General features: G+C 51.5%; 2 protein-coding genes across 5 annotated transcripts in view; both read left to right on the top strand.

Annotated features, from left to right (window-relative positions):
* CA12 (carbonic anhydrase 12) overlaps positions 1-21338 on the top strand; it is a 67136-nt gene extending 45798 nt beyond the window's left edge. The window contains exons 5-11 of one of the 4 annotated variants that reach the window (XM_079700152.1): positions 435-530; positions 1371-1434; positions 1661-1818; positions 3171-3315; positions 17152-17178; positions 18047-18134; positions 18887-21338. In XM_079700152.1, coding sequence (XP_079556278.1) covers positions 435-530; positions 1371-1434; positions 1661-1818; positions 3171-3315; positions 17152-17178; positions 18047-18134; positions 18887-18959 — 651 coding nt within the window. In that variant the 3' untranslated portion in view covers positions 18960-21338. Of the gene's footprint in view, positions 1-434; positions 531-1370; positions 1435-1660; positions 1819-3170; positions 3316-6653; positions 8369-17151; positions 17179-18010; positions 18135-18886 lie in introns of those variants that run through there. The other 3 variants (XM_079700154.1, XM_079700153.1, XM_079700151.1) reach the window with 3 other exon arrangements.
* On the top strand, positions 9047-12226 carry LOC307050255 (nonsense-mediated mRNA decay factor SMG5-like; the record flags this gene model as incomplete). The annotated part of the gene is given in 7 exon segments (XM_079700150.1): positions 9047-9064; positions 9066-9516; positions 9630-9892; positions 9896-10810; positions 10814-10918; positions 10922-11221; positions 11225-12226. Coding segments are annotated over 7 exon segments (3054 nt in total).
* Positions 21339-21691: the final 353 nt, after the last annotated feature.

Here is a 21691-nt window from a genome sequence, read left to right as displayed (position 1 = left end):
AGTAGCCGGGCTGAGGCTGGGCAAGCCACATGGGACCATTTTGCCCCAGGCTCCAGAATAAGTAGGAAAAATCAGAAGGGAGAAGTGTTCCAGAGTAACCAAGCTTTTTCACAGCTAGTATAAAAGCCAATTTGTTCATTCATTCATTCAATATCTATTGTGTACCTGGTACCTTTCAAGCACCATATCAGACACTGGGATACCATGAGTGAATAAGATGGACAGACTGGTCTGGTGGAGTTTGCAGTCTAGAGGACTGAGAGAAAAGGGAACACTGGGGTGGCCATGTGGCAAGGGTCTGAGAGGCCAAATCTAGCTGGGGATGGGGGTGGTCTGTCCCTCCCATTGGATTCCAGTCTCCTGCAAAAGTGAAAGCTTCCCATGGGTCCCTATCCCCTGATGGACAGCACCTCATCTCCTCTCTCCCACTGCAGCTGCATATGGTCTATTATAACTCGGACCTGTACCCCAATGCCAAAATCGCCAGTGACAAGCCAGAAGGCCTCACGGTCCTAGCTGTTCTCATAGAGGTAAGAGATGTTGAGAGGCATTTTACATGAAATTTGAAGTCAGGATGACATCGGACTTGGCATTTGGTTCCATGCACACCTGTCTGTTCTGTTTCGGCTGTGTCTTGACTCTAGAACAGGGGCTATTTCCCCAAAGGGTTCCTGCTCTCTTGGCCTGGAGGCAGCACTTTCTGTGGCTGGACAGCAGGAATGGGCATGTCCTAGGTGACACTGGACAAATGAGTCCTAGTCCCCAGCCCTATTGCATAATCAAGGAATTGCCAAGTTGGACAGGACCTGTCCGGGGTGGGGGAATCATTCACTGCTGCCCCATCACATGCCTGATACAATTTCCAGTATCCAAGCTCCATCCTTTATAGGAACCCCAGCATAAGTTCTTTCCTTAATCCCAGAACATGGGAACATCTCCTGATTTGCTTGCATTTTTCCCCCTAAGGAGACAGCATGTATGTCATTTCTCAACATGCTTACTTGCCTGATTTGGCTTGCATGAACTCAAGCTCCCTTAAGTTCTGGTTAGAGAACATGCTATTTGTGGCCTTCAAGCTCACAGCCAGATAATCAGGAGCACAAGCTATACCTATTGCTCTGGGACACCCCAGCCCCAGTGCCTTGAACTGGAAATAGGATGTCCCGAGATGCAAGAGGGCAGGACCATTCCGCCAACCCCCTAACAGCCTAGTGATGCATCATAACTGTCCTAGTAAAGTGCATCCTTTGGGGAGGATCTCAGCAGTGGTGATTACACACCCTCAGCAGAGCCCTTCCATTCACAATTGTCAAGCCAAGCTCAGCCTATTGAATTCTGTCCCTGTTCAACCTGCCCCATCTCTATTGCAGATGGGCTCCTTCAATCCATCATATGAGAAGATCTTCAGTCACCTTAAAGATGTAAAGTACAAAGGTGAGAGGTCCTTGGATGCTTATTCACCCTCTGTTGGAGAAGAGTGTATTCACCCTTGTGTGATCTGAAGAAGAACACATGCAGGGGGCCTGGTACTGTCTGTGACCAAGTCCTAGGATCAGATGGCTCAGAATGGGGCTAGTTCACCTTCCTAGTCTGTCATATGCTCAGGTGCACCTCTGCCTTGGGGAGCAAGGTGACATCATCCCCCAACATGTCTCTCCAGGCCAAGAAGTGTCCATTCCGGGTTTCAGCATTGAAGAGCTGCTGCCGAAGAGGCCTGAGGAGTACTACCGCTACCGAGGGTCCCTGACCACACCTCCTTGCTACCCGACCGTGCTCTGGACGGTTTTCCGGAACCCTGTGGAAATTTCCCAGCAGCAGGTAACTGTCGTGCTCTTCCTTGTCAGAGAGCACGTGGTACCTCGGACCCTACCACCACCCATATCATAATCAACGACTTGATTTCCTCGCTTAGAGTTTCACTGGCAGCTATTCAAAACCTCTCCAAATACCACAGGGGCTTGGAAGCACTTCAGAAATTACAGGCTGAGCTTCAAAAGTGGAGCTATCAAGTCAAGTGGGGAAAATGAATCTGTCTCCACAGTTCTTTAAATAAGAGCTGTTAAGCTGCGTTTTCTAATATATCCCTCAGTGGATAGTGTCTACCTCCCAGGCAGGAAAGAGCATGGCTCCTTCACAGGGGCAGAATAAAGATAGGATCAGGTTAGACTGTTTAACAAAGCCAGGGGGATGGGGATTACAGCAATGAGGAAGTGAGGATCTCTGCCCTCAAGCAGCTCACAGTCTAGTGTAAAACGGGGGGGGACAGAGTCCTTAGGAATCATCTCTAACCCTCTCATTTCTTAGGTGATGAAAGCAAGGGTTAGAGAGTTGAGGAAACGGGGATCACCAGCTGGTTAGTGACAGAGCTAAGACCCAAAGATAGAGCTGAGTTCCAGGTCACTGCCGGTGTCTCTACCCTGCAGCTGAATTTCATCAGGAGGAAACATGGCTGCCCAGGAGACGGGGCCAGGGGGCCGCTGCACACTGGCTCATGGCCCCCACCCGCTTCATGAGCCAGCACAGCTCTCACTGCTGCTCCTTCCCTTCTACTATGAGCTATTGATCTGAGTAACCTCGATAAATGGCAGCAAGTAGGCTGACAGGAATAAAGACATGATGAATCAAGAGATACAATGATCAGAAAGGCAGTAGTATGTCCTAACCCAGAAACTGCCTTGGAAACAGTTACATGATCTATGTGGGTGTATGAATACCATGGAACTAGAAGTCAGATGACCTGTGAGACTCTTGCCTCCCTCTTTTGGTTCCTTTTGACAGGACCATCAGACTAAGGCCCGGGCCCCTCTGATTCAGAGCTGGGTCCTGAATGAGGCTCAGGAGAGGAATGCAGTCTCCGTGGGAGGCTGAGGAACCCCTCACCACCCCAGGTTTCCCTCCCTGCAGGGCAGATTTCAGGCTCAATCAGGAGCTGACAGCACGAACCCTTCCGGCAGCCCCGGGAAGTGGGAAGATAGTGGGAAGACACACGGGCTCGCCCGAGCCCCATCACTCAGACACCCGCAGGGGAGGGGCAGCTTCTGGCTTCCCCACTGCTTGCTCAAGGGTCTCCTGCCAGGCCTCGGAGGTGAGATCTGGTGGTCCTTTCCCTCGAGGTCAGGCAAGGGGGCGTCACTCTGCCCGTGGGGGGTGTTTCTGCTCTTCCCCCGCAGCTGATGGATTTGGAGACAGCCCTGTACTGCACACGGGTGGAGGACCCGTCCCCTATAGAGATGATCAACAACTTCCGGCAGGTCCAGAAATTTGGTGAGAGGCTGGTGTACGTCTCCTTCCGACGTGAAGGTGAGGAGATGCAGTGTGTGGCGAGTGTGGTGCCGAGATGTCTGTTTTGTATGAAATCGGGTGCCCTGCTCTTGGGCACTGTCACTGATACCCTTAGGAGATGGGTTAAGAGCACTCTGGCTGCCAAGAGAACCAGATGCATGAGGAGCTACTGTGTGTGGGTTTGCTGAGGTCTCCCTCCACTGACCTTGACTTCCCTGAGCATTGGTAGAGAAGCACGAGCCAGGGCCTCCAGGCACATGGACCAGAACAATCATTAAGTCTGGGAGTCTCCCACAGATGGGGAAGAGAGGATGCTCTGGGGGCCTCTCTGCCCTGAAGAACTACCTACCCCTTCTCCTAAGATACATGATAGGGCCCTTTTCATGAGATCAAACCTTCTAACTTCTTACAGGCTTTCTTGGCATCAAGGCCCATCTTTGGCCTTGCCAGGTGATTCCTGGCACCACCAGCACCACCAAGGTCCAGGGACGCTCCTTTGTAAGGTTTTAGAAAGTGGGCATAACCCACATCCGAGCCACAAGCAGCTCATGGTCTAATGTAGCAGGGCCCGTTAGACAAAGAAAAGCATCTTCAGAACTGCCTTTTGTCTCATCTCCTTGAAGCTTGCACAGGCATCCGAGATCTATACGGAATGAAGCTTAATAGTTCCGTTTCTTCCTGAGTTATGGAAGCTCAGTTCTTCCTTTTAAATCCGTAACCGTAACTCCCCAGATGGACAGTTAACATCTTGGCTTGCTCGGTATCTACATCAAGCCAGCTGGAAGCTGGGGGCCCGGGGAAAGGGGTGAGGGGCCCACACTCTTCAGATCGCTAAGTTCACTTTCTCACATCACTTGTGGCCAAGCTGGGCCAAGGGTTCATATTTAAGGATGACCATTAACCCACTTGTCAGAGAATCAGCTCTCCTCGTCTCACATGGGGCACCTTGCTCTGTTGTTGTTCCTTTCACAGTGTGTGAGATTATAACTATCACCTGCTAAGCTTAGTGGACCACATGAAGATTGAATTTCAAGGCCCTTGCCAGAAACATGCCCTTCTGAACTGACCCACACATATGGTCAGAATTAGGTCCTTCTCTGTCAGTTACTTAATCAAGAACCGTCCAAGAATTTATCTTTTGTGTTCTCCTCTCCAGATGTCACTAGTTAAGGTCATTTTCCTCTTTTCACCAGTTTCTTGGTCTGCAAACTGAATCTATAAACAATGGCCCCTCCTAAAAATTGAGGATGTACATGATGATAACTATACCAACTCCTTTTCCAGGAAATACCTCAAATGCATAGAATTATCCCCTGGTGTTCTATTCTGGATATAACATCCTCTTTTCCTATTTTTCTAAATGAAGTATATAGTAGTCAAGGGTTAAACAGAAATACTTCAACTCTTAAATAAAATAAAACTCCTCCTGGAGATAAGGGACTCTGCCCACACAGATCAGGGAGAATTTTGCTTGTGATTCAAGGATAATAGTCAGCTCTGTTCTCTGGGCTAAGTCTCTACAAGTCACCAGGGATGGTGTGACAGATACTCCCCAACAGTCAGTAGACCCGGGTTCAAGGCCTCACCTTGTTTCCTCCTGGCTATATGACGCAGGCAAATCATGTCCCTTCTTTGGCCTTGGTTTCCTCAGCCATAAAATGATGGGTTGGACTAGGTGAGTTAACGTCCTTTCGGCGCTAACATGTTCTGATTCTAAGTGGACACTAACAACTGTCCATCCTGACTTTACGTTGCAGGGACAGTGTGTGAGGGCGGTTACAGAGGAGCAGAAGAAAGCATGCAGGAACTTGAAATCCAAAAGTAACCCCCACGTGTACAATGAACTGTAGCCTCGGGGATAATTAGCCATCTTCTTAGACCAGTTCAGGTCTAAGCTGGCACCTGTAGAGCAGGCAGTGCAGTCAGGCTGGTAACAGAGCGCTTCAGTAGACCCTCCCAGTCTGGCTGGGGGAACTTGAGGGGCCTCTAAGCAGAAGCCCCCAGACCGGCTCCAGCTCAGGACGTGGAGATCACAGCCCAGATGCAGCTTTGCCGCTGCCCCTCCTGCACGGCTTACCCAGAGCTGCTGCTTCCAAAGGCTGAGCTGGGCTTTCTCCCTGGAGTAAGAATCTGTGGCAGTCCAAGGCAAACCTGTTCATTTGGAGGCTGATTATAGAAACTTGGCCAGAATTTTCCCCTTCCCCTCATTTCCCAGAGACTCAGGCAGCAAATGGGGCTGTCCCCTAAGAAACAAGGATGAGGCAGCCCCAAAGGAGTGAAGCCCCAAACCTCATCCCCGCAGGGGCGCCTGCAATTCACAAGGGCCTTCTCACACCAACGCGAAGGGTCTCAGACTGTAACATGCCCTTTCCGCTTGTTTGTCAGTGGGAACCTTGAGCAATTTGGACTCAATTGTTTGCATGCTCTTCCACTGAGGCATGTCTGTAATTAGGGGCTGGTTTAATTCAGGGTCTTCTCTGAAAGTTAACAGGAACTATGGGGTTGAAAAATGAAAACTCTGGAGTTTTCTGCCAGGAAAAAAGTAATGTTTAGGAAATCCTTTATGAAAGAAAGTGCACGGACCTTGAGAGGGGCATCTGAGGTTTAACCAAATTGGAACTGGGACTGAATCACTTAACTGGACCCTGTATTTTCTTCAACTGTGCTAGAAAAGGAACACAGAGCTTGGTTTCTGTCCTTAAGAGGTGTAGAGTCTATGATGGCCCTAGGGCAGCGTTTCTCAGCCTTGGCATCAGCACGTCAATACTGACATTTGGAGCTGGATAATTCTCACTGTGAGGGCTGCCCTTTGCACTGCAGGATGTTTAGCAGTGTCCTTGAACTCTACCCTCTAGATGCCAGCAGCATCCCCGCCTTGTGACAGCCAAAACATCTCTAGACATTGTCAAGTGTCTCTGGGGGAGGAGGGGCATAGTTGCCCCTGATTGAGAACCGCTGCCCTACGGATTGTACAATGACTTTCCTAGGCCCAGAACTATTTTTTTCCCACTCCTATCACAGGATTCTAGGGTTTTATATCACATGCCCTGGTCTTTATGCTATTCTATCCCTGTTTCCCATTTTCCTTTAGGATTTGAGTAGGTACTCTTCTTGTATAATTGGGTAGGGCCAAGGCTAAGAGAAGCAGACGAGAGAGAACTATTCACCCTTCAAAGAAGCATACCAATTCCTTCACAGGGGTCCAGGTGCCTCTGAGATAGCAACTTTCTTCAGAATCCCCTCATCATTCTGTTCCTTCCCTTTCGTGTGATTTCTTTTTTTCTCTTGTGTATGTTGTTTCTTGTTGCCTTTGGTTAAAATGCTCTCTCCTTGTGGAGGGATGAAAGTCACGCCAGGCACTTTTTTTTCAGCTCTCAAAAAGTGCCTCTTCCAGGGCTTCCCTGGTGGCGCAGTGGTTGAGAGTCCACCTGCCGATCCGGGGGGACACGTGTTTGTGCCCCAGTCCAGGAAGATCCCACATGCTACGGAGTGGCTGGGCCCGTGAGCCATGGCCGCTGAGCCTGTGCGTCCGGAGCCTGTGCTCCGCCGCGGGAGAGGCCACAACAGTGAGAGGCCCGCGTACCACAAAAAAAAAAAAAAAAAAAAAAAAGTGCCTCTTCCAAGTGGCACAAATGGAAGTCTTGAGCTGAAGAGAGGAAACAAGACTCACGTCCTCCAGGTGGGGTCTTGGAGAGGAGGAACACATCCTGGGAGCAGTCCAGATCTCATTGGAGTCAGCTGACCGATGTGAGGAAGGAGAAAGACAGTAGAGGCACATCTATATAGTTCAGGGGCCCAATTCTCGGTTCCCCAAAGTTGACCTCTTCCCAGCCAAAGACACCAACACTGGGTCCAGATGGCAAAGGGTAATAAAGCCAGACCAATAAAACCCAAATGCTAATGTTATCAAGTTCTATTTTCAACATGTCAGGGCAAGGAAAACTTGAAGGCCAAGAGGAAGCCAAAAAGTTTCTATAGTCGTGTCTTCAGTGCGCTTGCTCTGAGCAAGTGCATGTCACATGCCTCAGAGCCTGGAGCCAGCTGAGGCGACACTTAGACAAGAATGCTGGGCAGTCGAGGGGTAGGGCTTTCCCCCTCAGCAGAGCTGTGGAGTAGCCTGATTAGAATCTGCTTGACCCTGAGGGACCTGGGTAGTTTCATAAAATGTTTAAAAAAGAGAGAGAAAAAACCTTGCAAAGCTAAGATGGCTAATTATCTAATTTTTTGAGACTAGAATGTATGTTTTGTGGTTATTGACCTTGTCAACTTTCTAAAAGTCCCTATTTATAAATAAAGTCTATTAGAGGGAAAAAGATTAATTCTTCCAAAGGATCCAAGTGAAAGACCAGAGGAGTTCCCCTTAAAATCCCCTACCCGGATACAGAGTCTGAATAGTCAGGAATGATCGTCAAATGTGCTAAGAAGTGGAGTCCTAGTCACACCTAATGCAGTTCAACACACTGCGTGTTACTGAGCACGCCCCACGTTAGCCACTGCGGGGAACAGAAAAGCCCACCGGCGATGTTCTCTTGCTCCCAGCAATAAGCCTCTGGGCCAGACAGCGGGAGAAGGGGTCAGGCGGAAAGCTGATCCCTCCAGCATGTCTCCCCTGCTCCCATCCTGCCCTGTGGGGCCTCCTTCAACATGGCAGGTGCTTTCACGTGTGCATGCTATTGACTTTTGCACACACGAGTCCCTTTGTCTGGGATGCCCCTCACCTTTTCCACCAGGAAAAATTTTCAAGACCCAACTCCAACCATATCCTGCCAAAGTCTTCCCCATCCCCCCGAGGGTGACTTACAGTCTCCTGCTTCAGTGCAGCTGAACTTGTTCATTTGTGTTATAGTTTTTAGCACACCACGGGGTAATGATGTATTACCACACAGGAAAAAAAAAAAAAAGAAAAAATATGCCTCTATTACCCACACACCACGAGCCCCTTAAAGCAGGGGCTGTGGGCATCTTACTAGCCTTTTGTGCCTGGCACCGTGTCTGGTGCTCATTACAAGTCTGAAGGAGTGGAGCCGACCCGTCTCCCTTCCCCTCTCCCGACCAGTGTCTTCCCTGCAGAACGATCTAAACAGAAGCCTGACCGGTTGTCAAGTTTTAGTTTTATTAAGTCTTATTTTGCTTTGTTATCAATTTGCCAACAGCATTCAAATCAATCTATTTGTTGAGGAAAACGTAAAGATCAGAACGTAGCTGTCAAGTGTTAAAGGTCTGGGATGGGATGGGGGTGCTGAGGGATGCCGTCAGGCCTTCTGTCATCTGGCCTGACAGGGGTAAGAGCCCCGGTCCCACCACCTGTCATTCCTGCAGCACAAACAGCCTGACCCCCAAAGGGAACTGAGAGCATGAAGCACCCAGTGCTGCATGATAATCCTCGCCCACTGTCCCAGGGTTTAGGCCCCCCCCAGAGCAGCTCGGCTCTCTCTTCTGGGCCTGCATTCCTGCAATCTGGAAGGCAAAGCCCTCAGGCCCTAGCACGGTCATAGAAAACCAGTTCCCACATGTAATCTGGTGGCATCTTTTGGGCAGACTTATTTGTAGAAATTATTTCTTCATCGGGGTTCCACAGTGTTAAGAAAAACTACAGTAAAATATGTCCTTTTAAGATAGTTATGCTCGAGCCGCCTCGCAGCTATGGCGGCCAAGCGGGGCCGGCGGCGGTGGCGGCTGCGGCTACAGCCGGAGACGGTAGTGGTGGCGGTAGCGGTAGGTGGCGGGGGTCTATGACCGGGATCCGCCCCCGGGCCTGGGCACCATGAGCCAAGGCCCCCCGCACAGGGGAGAGCAGCGAGCCCAAAGCAAAGGTCCTCCAAACTAAGTGGCTTTACCGGGCTGTGGTGGAGGCTGTGCATCGACTTGACCTCATCCTTTGTAACAAAACCGCTTATCAAGAAGTGTTCAAACCAGAGAACATTAGCCTGAGGAACAAGCTGCGTGAGCTCTGCGTCAAGCTTATGTTCCTGCACCCGGTGGACTATGGGAGGGAGGCTGAGGAGCTGCTGTGGAGAAAGGTATACTACGAAGTTATCCAGCTTATCAAGACTAACAAAAAGCATATCCACAGCCGGAGCACCTTGGAATGTGCTTACAGGACACACCTGGTTGCTGGTATTGGCTTCTACCAGCATCTCCTTCTTTATATCCAGTCCCACTACCAGCTAGAACGGCAGTGCGGCATCGACTGGACCCATGTCACTGACCCCCTCATAGAACAGTACCTGGCACGTGGGAAAACTGCCTGCCAAGTAGCTGAAGCTCTCTGAACTTACAAGGCTGCCTGGGTGAAGGGAGAAGAGAGAGCCCATGCATATTTGGCTCTGGCCACCACCAGTCCTCAGGATGCAAGAAACCAGTGTCTGCCTCAGGGAAGGAGATGGACTGGGCACAGATGGCATGCCACCGATGTCTAGTGTACCTGGGGGATTTGCCACGATCTCAGAATGAATTAGCTGGCGTAGACACTGAGCTGCTAGCTGAGAGATTTTACTACCAAGCCCTGTCAGTGGCTCCCCAGGTTGGAATGCCCTTCAGCCAGCTGGGCACCCTTGCCGGCAGCAAGTACTATAATGTGGAAGCCATGTATTGCTACCTGCGCTGCATCTAGTCAGAAGTGCCCTTTGAGGGGGCCTATGGGAACCTCAAGCAGCTGTATGACAAGGCAGGCAAAATGTACCACCAGCTGGAGAAGTGCAAGACTCGGAAGCTCTCTCCCAGCAAGAAGCGATGTAAAGACATTAAGAGGTTGCTGGTGAACTTTATGTATCTGCAAAGCCTCCTGCAGCCCAAAAGCAGCTCTGTGGACTCAGAGCTGACATCACTTTGCCAGTCAGTCCTGGAGGACTTCAACCTCTGTCTCTTTTACCTGCCCTCCTCACCCAACCTCAGCCTGGCCGGTGAGGATGAGGAGGAGTGTGAGAGTGGATATGCTTTCCTCCCGGACCTTCTCATCTTTCAAATGGTCATCATCTGCCTTATGGGTGTGCACAGCTTGAAGAGAGCAGGATCCAAGCAGTACAGTGCAGCCATTGCCTTCACCCTGGCCCTCTTCTCCCACCTTGTCAATCGTGTCAACATATGGCTGCAAGCTGAGCTGGAAGAGGGCGAGAATCCCGTCCCCGCATTCCAGAGTGATGGCACAGATGAACCAGAGTCCAAGGAACCCTTGGAGAAGGCGGAGGAGCCGGGTCCTGAGCCTCCTCTTGCAGCATCTCAAAGTGGCGAGGTCAGAAAGAGCCGGAAGTTCTCCCGCCTCTCCTGCCTCCGCCGCCGGCGCCACCCACCCAAAGCTGGTGATGACAGTGACCTGAGTAAAGGCTTTGACTCAGACTCGAGCCATGACTCAGCCCGGGCCAGTGAGGGCTCAGACAGTGGCTCAGACAAGAGCCTTGAAGGTGGGGGAACAGCCTTTGATGCTGAGACAGATTCAGAAATGAACAGCCAAGAGTCCCGATCAGACCTGGAAGACATGGAGGACGAGGAAGGGACACGGTCCCCAGCCCTGGAGCCACCTCGGGCCAGGTGAGAAGCTCCTGAATCCCTCAACGGCCCACTGGGCCCCAGTGAGGCCAGCATTGCCAGCAATCTACAAGCCATGTCCACCCAGATGTTCCAGACTAAACGCTGCTTCTGACTGGCCCCCACCTTTAGCAACCTGCTCCTCCAGCCCACCACCGAAGCTCCCACCTTGGCCAGCCGCAGGCCCTGTGTCAATGGGGATGTGGACAAGCCCTCAGAGCCAGCCTCTGAAGAGGGCTCTGAGTCGGAGGGAAGTGAGTCTAGTGGGCGCTCCTGTCGGAATGAGCGCAGCATCCAGGAGAAGCTGCAAGTCCTTATGGCCGAAGGCCTGCTTCCTGCTGTGAAAGTCTTTCTGGACTGGCTACGGACTAACCCCGACCTCATCACTGTGTATGCGCAGAGCTCTCAAAGTCTGTGAAACCGCCTGTCTGTGTTGCTTAATCTGTTGCCAGCTGCTGGCGAACTCCAAGAGTCTGGCCTGGTCCTGTGTCCTGAGGTCCAGGATCTTCTTGAAGGTTGTGAACTGCTTGACCTCCCGTCTAGCTTGCTGCTCCCAGAGGACATGGCACTTCACAACCTGCCTCCCCTCCAGGCTGCCCACAGACACTTTAACTTTGACACGGATCGGCTCTTGCTCAGCACCTCAGAGGAGACGGTCGTGCGCATCTGCTGCATCCGCAGCTTTGGCCACTTCGTTGCCCGCCTGCAAGGCAGCATCCTGCAGTTCAACCCAGAGGTCGCCATCTTCGTCAGGATTGCCCAGTCTGAGCAGGAGAGCCTGCTGCAGCAGGCCCAGGCCCAGTTCCGCATGGCACAGGAGGAAGCTCGGCGGAACAGGCTAATGAGAGACATGGCCCAGCTACGACTTCAGCTCGAGGTTTCTCAGCTGGAAGGGAGCCTGCAGCAGCCCAAGGCCCAGTCAGCAATGTCTCCCTACCTCGTCCCCGACACCCAAGCCCTTTGCCACCACCTCCCTGTCATCCGCCAGCTGGCCACCAGTGGCCGCTTCATTGTCATCATCCCAAGGACAGTGATCGATGGCCTGGATTTGCTGAAGAAGGAACACCCCGGGGCCCGGGATGGGATCCGATACCTGGAGGCAGAGTTTAAAAAAGGGAACAGGTACATTCGCTGCCAGAAAGAGGTGGGGAAGAGCTCTGAGTGGCATAAGCTGAAGAGGCAGGATGCAGATGCCTGGACGCTCTACAAGATCCTGGACAGCTGCAAACAGCTGACTCGGGCCCAGGGGGCAGGTGAGGAGGACCCGAGCGGCATGGTGACCATCATCACAGGCCTTCCACTGGACAACCCCAGCATACTCTCAGGCCCTATGCGGGCAGCCTTGCAGGCCACTGCACATGCCAGTGTGGACATCAAGAATGTTCTGGACTTCTACAAGCAGTGGAAGGAGATTGGTTGAGACCGACCCCCAGGCCCTGCAGCGGGGCTGACTCCAGATCTCTCCTGCCCTCCCTGGCAGCCAGGACCACCACCTGTAGTCACCCCACCACACGCAGACTCACGCACGCACATAGGAAGGAAGCCCAGTTGCACACAGGCTGCGGGGAGGGCCCAGGAGCCAGCTGGGAGGGCGGGGTCCCCCTGTTGCCAAGACGACGTCAGGAAAGGAAGGAAAGTGCTTGGAGCAGGAGAGGCCTGTGGGCCCCTAGCCAGCCTTCCTGTCTCAGGCCCCCTGCTTTCCCCAGGGGCAGGTGGCAGGCACGGGTGTCTGCGATTCGTTGGAGTGGTTCCTGGACCTCTGAGGGGAAGGGACAGCAGAAGGGGCCCTTCTTCCTCACCCAAGACGCAGGGTGGTTGGTGCCAGGAGTTTGGGGCCTCTGGGCCTGGGGGTAGAGTTGGGTAACACCAGGTGTCTGGGTGGTTCTCTGCAGACCCTTCCTCTCCTCGAGGATCACCCATCCCCCTCTCATCTCCCTTTGCAGGGGCTGCGCAGCTCTGGAGCCTTGGGGACTCTTAAGGAAGAGGGGCCTGGAGCTGCCTGCACCAATAGCAGGGCAGGGGTTAGATCCCCTCCGCCTGCTGCAGGGGCTGCACACCCATTGCCCCACTTCTGTTTTCTGTCTCCCTTCGTCTAGCTTCCAGGGCAGGGAGCAGGCCCACGACGGCTGCAGGCAGTCTGGCCTATATGCCAGTGAGGGCTTCTGTGCCCACCAGCCCCATGGTCACTGCGCTTTGTGCTCTGGGCTGCTGTGCTGGGACAGAGTGGGAGGCCAGTAAGAGGAGAGGGGGGTGAAGTTTGAGGCCACGACCCCCCTTACTATCTAGGGAGGGGCCTGTGTTCGGATGGACAGCAGAAAGGAGAGGCCCCTTGGAGCTGCCTGGCCAGGGACCCTCTGCCCTGATGGGCTTCCCTACTTTTATCCTTCCCCAGGACTAAAGGCCTGGAGGAGCTGAGCATGGGGCTAGCTTCTGGAGTGTTGAGGTGAATGTGAGAGCAGAGATCATGAATAGCTCAGGGCAGCAAGAGTGGGGCTGAGTGTGGGAGGCTTTGGCCAGGATTGCCTCGGCCCCTCCCCCTCGGGCTGCACATACAGCTCGGGCTGGGGGTGGAGGGTCGGGGATCTCAGCTCTGCTGTTCCCCACCCCAGCGATAGCCTAGCTTCCCAGACTGTTCTCGGAGGAGAACAGGCTTCCTGCCTCCTTCCTCTAAGACAGCAAGTCTGGGACAACCTGGGGGGAGTGGGATCACCCCCACTTCCAGTCCCTGGCAGAGACTGAGACTAAAGCATCACTTAATAAAGACCCCCAGGAGCCCCCCCCCCGCAAAAAAAAGATAGTTATGCTCTGTGGTTACGGAGGGCATCTTCCTTGCTTTTCTTACCAAAGCATCATCCAAAGAGAGGACCAGCATTTCAGTTACTTGAGTCTATGACTTGTATTAAGCATAATAACAAGAGTTTTACCATCTGAAACTGGATTTTATATATTTAAACTCTCAAATCCCTGCTAAACCAAAACTCTCCCTGCCACTTTTATAAGACTGGAGGCTGCTAAAGACAAACACCTATATGTATACGTATCTAATCACTGTGGAACATGTCACCTACTAAAACAGTCCATACTTTAAAATAATACACTGAAAGGAAAAGGATTGTATTCCTTTTATTCAAAACTCTGTTTGAATAAACAGAACTGCAAATCGACCTAGAAAATGCTAGACTTGTTTCAGGAACTGCAAGCTGTGTAAATGAGGTGCTTGCTCCTCCCACTGGACTTTTCTGTGTGTGCACCTGAGGCTTCAGAAGACCTCAGACGCAGTTAACCAGCATCCCTCGGGTCCAGCAAGACGCCCGTGGAAGACGCAGCACCTGAGCCAGCCAGACAGGTAGCAGTGCCCTGTGGCGAGCAGCTTGCTGATCTTCTCGCAGGTCTGTACCTTCCCGGGTGAGGCATGTGGTACTGGAGTTGTTCTCTACCTGTGTGATTTCCTTCTGTGCGTCGTACTGCCCTCCTTCTGTTGACCCTGACTTGCACCGGAGCCTTGTATGGAGAGCAGGCAGCTCTCCCACGTCTGTGTGGCACGTGCCCTCGTACCTGCCAGCTCAGGGGCCCCTTTGTTGCATTCTCACCCCGTGCCTCTCATGGGCCGTCTCTGTCAACCAGCCTGTCTCGTTTCTCCTGTCTGGCCTACTGTGCTTCAGTGGGAACTCCCTGTCTCATTTGCCATTCAGAAACCATTTCTGTGTTTAATCTGCAAGTGAATCTTTGCCCCTCCCTGCACCATCTTTGATGCCTGTTCTCTGCAACAGCCCAGAGGCGCTGCGGGAATGCAGGCCTCGGCTTCTCTCTGGGCACCAGTTCTCTAGTCGCCCCAACAGGTCTCCTGATGCCTTTTGTGACCTCCCCTCTCCCTTTAGTTAGCAGATGCTCTGGCATCTGCCTCCAGTGGGACCCAAGCCCTGCGCTTTATCCAGCTCGGCAGAGGAGCTCTTCTCCTTGATGCTTGGTGCTGTCTCACCTGGCAGGAGATAGCATCCCAACGTCATCTTCCTGCCCTGGGCTTCCTGGCGGGTAGAATTCCCACGAGGCGCCGCCCTCGCTGCCATTCCTCTTCCCAAGGGGCTTATGCTCTTCGCTTGCTCAGTCAAGCTGCTTTGTTTTTTGTTGCGTCAAACACTGGGCTGTAAAGCATCTGTCCCAGTCTCTGGGGACTTCCTCGTCTTCATACCTGCTTGGTCTTGTTTCATTGTTTCCAAGGAGAGGCAACTTAGGCCCTAAGAAGTCATCATTCAGGAGCAAGGAACCCACATTAGAGCCTTAAATTAGGCTGTTGTTTATAGGGCCTAATACAGCCAAGGACACTGCTCAGTGACACAGGAAAGCCAGACTCTCCCTCCAGATCGGCCACCCAGCTGCTCCACGTGCGCATGAGAAAAGTCTCATGCCTGGGGCCTTGCTTCCAAGCCTTCACTCTGCTCCCTAAGCCCATGGCCTGAGGGCACCTCCTCCAGCCCCAGAGCAGGGCTGTCAGTTGTCTGGGGGCCTGTGTGGCTCTCAGGATGTTTGAGGTGACTGTGAAAGCGACGACTTTAGAAACCGTCCAGTTTGGATGGCTTAGTCAAGTGGTTAGGCTTACCAGTAACAGTCTTATGTGGCGAGAACTAGTTTAGTACCACAAGCATCTGGAGCTTTAGGAACAACAAAAAAAAAGTGTATTTCATCAAAAAGGCTTGGAAAAGAAATCACGACTAGTCGGGTTTTTCTTCAGTGGTTGTTGTTTTTAAGATCCTAGAGGCCTTGGTTACCTCTAGGTACCTTAAGAAACAAAACAAAACAAATTATAGTGTGCAGAGGCCACAGGCCATGCAGGGAACAGAACATGTGCTGTACAAACACTTGATGCTTTCCCCAGGGGGAGACTCACGTCCTGAGAATCTCCCCAAGCCACAGACTGGTCCCTGTGTTCAAGGCAGGGAATCGGATGAGGGGAGCCACGCTCTCTGCCACCTGGGAGGCCGTGGGCTGCCAGTGGTGGCCGGCAACAGCCAAGAGAACAGGCCACCCTGCCCTTTGTGGACGGCTCCTATCCATACCTGCCCTGCTTATCCTTTCAACAGTCTGGGGCCACCCGGGAAGCCAGACCAGGGACAACTAGGGCCCAGCTGTGGACCACGGAGGCTACTGGCTCAATATTAGACTGTGAAGGAAGACAGTAGGGAAAGAACTCAGGGCTGATGGCCCCAGGGAATCAGCCAGGCTGGGGCCGGATGGCAGGGGAAGGGGCTGAGCAAAACCTCACCCTGCAGTCTCAGGTCTGGTTCCCCAGGGTATCAAGTGCCCCAAAGGGAGGTGGTCCTTGGCCCTCTGCCTGCATCTCACACTTGATCAGGGCTCTCCCAGGGTCTCCGTCACCATGGTGGGCTCTATGGGCACAGGGTCTCCTGAGTGTCTGGCTGGGTGGCCACCATCTGCACAACTCTGGCTTCCAGTGTGAACTGGAACAACCCCCCATCCCCTCCCCTGCACCACAAGCTAGAAGTTTCTACTGAGATCAGAAAAGCACCAGACAGGCGGGTGTGTGTAAGCAGAGACTTTCTTTAGATGGAGAATCTGACTGGAAGAATGAGGAGTAGTTCTGAGAACCTGGAAGCAGCTGGGGTGACCTGGGGGCTTTGTGACTGGGCTCCTCTGTGTTACTCGGGAGGACAGGCTCACTCAGGGCCCTCCCCAGAGAGGTTCCCAGCAGGCTGACCATGGGATTTCACCTCAGATCACTGGGCACTATTTCAGCCCCACTGAGGACCCCACTAACTCACCCCATTCATCTCCAACAATAACTTGCTGAAGAAGCCACGCTCCTCTGTTTCCATGTAGCAGGGAAGAGAGGCTGGTATGGTGGAGGGGTTTCTCCAGTTTGTCCACCGGGGCCAAAGCAAAAACAGAACAAAACCATGACAACAGTACTGGATGGGGATGGGTGTAGAAGGCTGGTGACAGGTTCCAACCAAACTCTGCTGGCCCCAGCCAGCTTCCTTGCTGAGGAAGAGAAGCAGATTACAGCTCACCAAGGTAGACTCTGATTCTTACCCTTCCTCACCTTCAAAGTTGGCCATATTGTATCAAAAACTGAAGTCTTAGCCACGCAAAGAGACTGCTATGATTAAAGGAGCACCAGAGGGAGGGACCACGGTGTGAATTCCCTGGGTGCGCCATTCCCTCTACCCCATGGGGCACCTGAGCCAAGTGAACATCCCCAGAAGGGCTGCATCAGCCTTGTACCTCCACCCAAACAAAAGGTAGAGTTTTGCTCAACACACTGGTCAAATCTGCCAGGGTTTAACTTGGTTAATTTCCTGTCTTTTCCTCTCCCCTTTGAAGTGCCAGACCCTACCTACACAGGACTGAGTCTGGGTATGTGGCCAACCGGCCGTGCATGCTGCAGCTGGGTGATCACTGTGATTCTCGGTGTGATCTGGGCCTGTGATTCTTCAAGCCCATCCTCTCTGCTTCTCTGTGCTATCACTCTGACTCCTGACCCCCTCCCTCACTGTGTGTCTTACCCTCAAGTCACTCTCTGATTCAAAGATGAGCTGCGAATCAAATGCTCCCCTAATGAACAACCTAATCACTTTATAGCATGTGTACATTCAAAAAGCCTATCCAAGACCTTCTGTTTGCCAGGATGGGAAGCCATTGCCTAAAAACTAGGCCTAAGCCCAGTATGGAGGTTGGGTGACCAGCCAGGGACCTTGGCAATGGGCCCTGGTTGTTTCAGACTGCTTAGGACTGTGTAATGGAACTTGGGGCCAAAGCTGATAAAGAGGCATCTCAAGGGGCCTTAAATCCAGCAAGCAAAAATGGAATAAGTTCTTATTCTGTAGCCCAGGGTTTCTCAAAGTGTGGTTCATGGACCACACACATCAGCATCAGCTAGAGGTGTATGGTTAAAATGCAGATTCCTGGGCCTAACTCTAGATTGAATCAGAGTCTCTGAGGGTTGGGCTCAAAAAAAGTCTGCATTAGACACAAGCTCTTCAGATGATGCTGGTGCAAGTTTGAGAACCCCTGCTGGAGAATCGCTACAATTTGCAAATGGCCCCCTGTGAGTACTCCAGCCAATCCTGCTAGGCCAAAGACCAGAACTTAAGAACAGAGATGGGGAAATTACACCTTTCTGTGGATGATTCTGCAGCTGTCACTTGACTGTGCACACATGTGCTATGGGGATGAGATGAAGGGGAAGGGAGGATTGTAATGAGTGTGCACTACCCCTCAACAGGCATCGCCCTTTCTGTGGCCCTGGCTGGCGTTCTGGGCATCTGTATTGTCCTGGTAGTATCCATTTGGCTTTTCAGAAGGAAGAGGAGGTGAGTTGATTTGGGCCCAAGATGGGAGTGGGCGGCTTTGTGTCCATGAGGATTGATCTGTTCGGGAAGGCAGCCTGCAGAACGAAGAGCCCTGTCACCTGTACCAACACTTATCCTAGGAGTGCCATTTCCCAAACACCACTGATCCAGTGAGACACTGGATGCTGGTGGTTCAAGAGTCACTGCACTCAGAGTTGGAGGTGTGTCTGCCAGCTTTGCTGCCACTGCTAAGACCTTGGACAAGCCTCTTGATTTGGAAGGGAGGTCCCATTTACCTACACACAAGCACCAAGGCTGTCTTCTTTCTAAGATCTTGACATCCGGTTTTTCTTCCCTAAACCCAGAAGAAAACTGAGGGAAATTTTTTGATTTCTTATTCACATTGATGCCCTTTGCTTGTGTTTTTATTGTCACGTTTAGTTTTTTCTAAAAACTAATTTATTTTTCCTGGTATGAAAAAAGAGGTTGTCAGAAACCCTGTAGGAATCAGAGATTTGAAGCAGGGTGGTAATGAGACCTTCGTCAAAATGCAGGTCTAGTATCGTCAAGCGTTAAAAGAGAATAGTTGAAAAATGAACAGGTTCCCTTTTGGTTAATGCTTTATTGGGGGGCGTTTCCTCCCAAGACCAACAGAATTGGAGAAAGGTCTCCAAGGGAGGAATCTGACTTGCCTCATTCCATAGCTGAGTTGGGCTGCTCTTGCCTCTCTTTCCACTTTGACTGACAATACTCATGTGTCCTTGCTGTTCCAGCAGCAAAAAAGTTGCCAACAAAGGAGTCATCTACAAACCGGCCATCAAGCAGGAGACTGAGGCCCATGCCTGAGGCCCTGGCATGCCCAGGCGTGTCCAAGGAAGGACCTGGCTTTGGACACAACCTGCTGTGGCTCCCTGGACACTTGAAATACCTGAGGGTTCTCTGGAGTTCCACCCACAAGCACCCCAGACCCTTGGGGGACCCCACCATCTGATGCCATGCCACCCCCAGTGGGAGCATGGATGGGGAGAGCTTGCCTAGGAGGTAGGAAGTCTGAGCTGTCTGCTTCCTGAGTGTGAGACCATGAAGTGGTCCGGATTCGGGGAGCACAAACCACGTCGCCCGCTGCGGGCTCTTAATGGTTAGAAAACACTCTCATCCAGGGCTTCACTTGAATGTGGTTTCAAGTGTCCTGGGAATTCTGCTTCTTATCCATGCTTTCAGACCAGAACACGGACTCTCTCTGCACTCAGACTTAGGCTCTGCTCTTGAAATTCAGTTTCCTTCCTCAGGGAAGGGTTTGTTGTCTGCTTTCCTTCTGCTATGACAAAACCTTTAGTCTGACCTTACAGCTGGGGGGACGGGGGTAACACGAAGGGTCAAGGTGTCTGAGACAAAAAGAAAATAAGAGATATTCTTTGTAATATAGTAGAGGCATTTTCCAAGTCCTGCCCTTTGTTTGTTTGTTTGTTTCTTTGCATGTCTGTTTAACTTCTTTATTGGAGTATAATTGCTTTACAATTGAATCAGATGCACTGAATGGACCTCAGAGAGAGAGAAGACATGTAAGATCTGGAAAAGTCTCACTTTGGAATGAGAACTGGAATCAGAAGTTGCTTGTCAAGCCCTAAGTGTGAGGACGGAATATTAAGCCTGACCCAACCTCCTGTCAGGGGTGTCGTTATGTTTCATATTTTACAGATTTTATAAATAATTTGGCTATTCCTTGGAGATGTGTTGTTGCCTTCTCTCTCCTCGAGGAGACGTGAACTCTGAGATGACCTAAGCTGCTTTTGTGTCTAAAGGAAGTAGAAGCAAAATGGTTGAAGGGCTTTGTCTCTCCTGCCCAAATTTTATCTCTACCACCTTTGCGGTCTGTGTCCCTACTGTCAACCTGGAATTGGGACCTACCAACTTCTCTGACTTGGAAGAAGATATCGAGCCATGGCTGAGTTAAAGTATATTTTCAAACTATGAAAGCAGGAAGTTATCCGTGCAGGGGCTGGCATCATGGTATTCAGGGACCAGAAATAATGGAATGTTACAAAGATCCTTCATGGTCTTCCCTCCAAGTGACAGTTTCTGGGATGACGTAACCCCTTTATTCTCCACCCACCGATGTAAGCCCAGCAGAGACCAGTTAGTTCCATGACTGAGAAGGAGGCCCCCACCACCAACCTCTCCTGGCTGACACCTTGCAGTTCACAGAGAACCTTCTGATTCCCACTCTCATTTTGACAGCATGAGATGTCCTCCTGAAGCATAGGTTTCTTTAGATCGTCTTTTTCCCTCTCCTCCTCCCTTGACTCTGAGAAGTCTTCTCTCTTCTCTACTGTCTTAACTTTTTCTAGTAGTGGCAAGCTCTATGTCTTTGTAGCTTGTTTGCTAGGCGGAGTTACAGATGGAGACTTGTGTGTGTGTGTGTGTGTGTGTGTGTGTGTGCGCGTGTGCGCGCGTGTGTGCACGTGCATGAGACCTCTGACCGCCCTGGAGCCAGGGGTGGCATCCGGCCTTGCCATTAGCACACCAGCCTGATGCTGATCAAATGACAGCAGCGACAGCCCTCAGGACTGAGCAGTGGGAATCAGACGATGCTTTCTTGGCCTCGTCCCAAAGTTGCCAATCAGAAACCAACAAAAACCACTCCAGAGCTGTGAGGCTGTCTTTCAAAGAGCTCTCTACAGCTTTTAGGGACAGATTTTGTGAGAGCACAGAGAGAGCATCGTACCTGGCACAATGGCTGTTCATAAAAAGGGAGAGTTATGGGGGAGGTGAAAACAGTACGTTTTCCTGCCCTCTCCCTCCTCAGCACAGCCTGGGCTCTCGGCCCTCTTGGCTCAGATGAAACAAAGCCAGGGAGAGGGCTCCAAGGATCAACACTGTCACCCTCCTTGCTACTCCGTGTGGGACTCCTGAGGACCCAGCCCTGCAGCTGGGAAAGCTTTCCTCAGGTTCTCACTCATTCCCTGACACTGGCTGCCTCTACAGGAAAGCACTGCTGAAGCTTCTCTGCTTCCCACTGACCCCTGGGAGGGGCCAGGTGCTGTGCTGGGCGCATGGCAGGTGAAGGTAACAAAGACGAGGCCCCGGCTGGGGCAGGGACACAGGGAAGGCCCTGGCTTCTTTGCCTCTCACGAAGGGCAGGTCTTCAGTCTCTTCGCTCTGTTTCGTTAGTGTCAAATGGTAAAAACCTATACTTATTTCCTTAATAAACATTCTAGGACTTTGCTGCATTGTCTATTAATCCCATTTTAGGTTCCACCTTAAATTCTTTTCCCCTTCACTCAACTCTCTAAATTTTCATTGAAAATATTTGATCTATATTTAGATTTCATAAAAATTTACCTTTGAAAAAGCATATTCACGTACCCAAGTTGCTCCAAACACAAAGTTTTCCAAATAACTGAATTATCAGCTTTTAAATTTATTAAAATAAAATAAAATAAATGGAGTTTCTCAGTTTCAGTAGCCACATTCAAAGTACTCAGCAGCCACGCGTGGCCAGTGGCCAGTATAGCCACTGTGCAGATATGGAACTCTACCCTCCTTTGACATATCCTTTGGAAGGGTTAAACCTAGAT

This window comes from Hyperoodon ampullatus, assembly GCF_949752795.1.
Source record: "Hyperoodon ampullatus genome assembly, chromosome: 3".
Taxonomy (NCBI): Eukaryota; Metazoa; Chordata; class Mammalia; order Artiodactyla; family Ziphiidae; genus Hyperoodon; species Hyperoodon ampullatus.
This window is presented reverse-complemented; position numbering and strand designations above follow the sequence as displayed.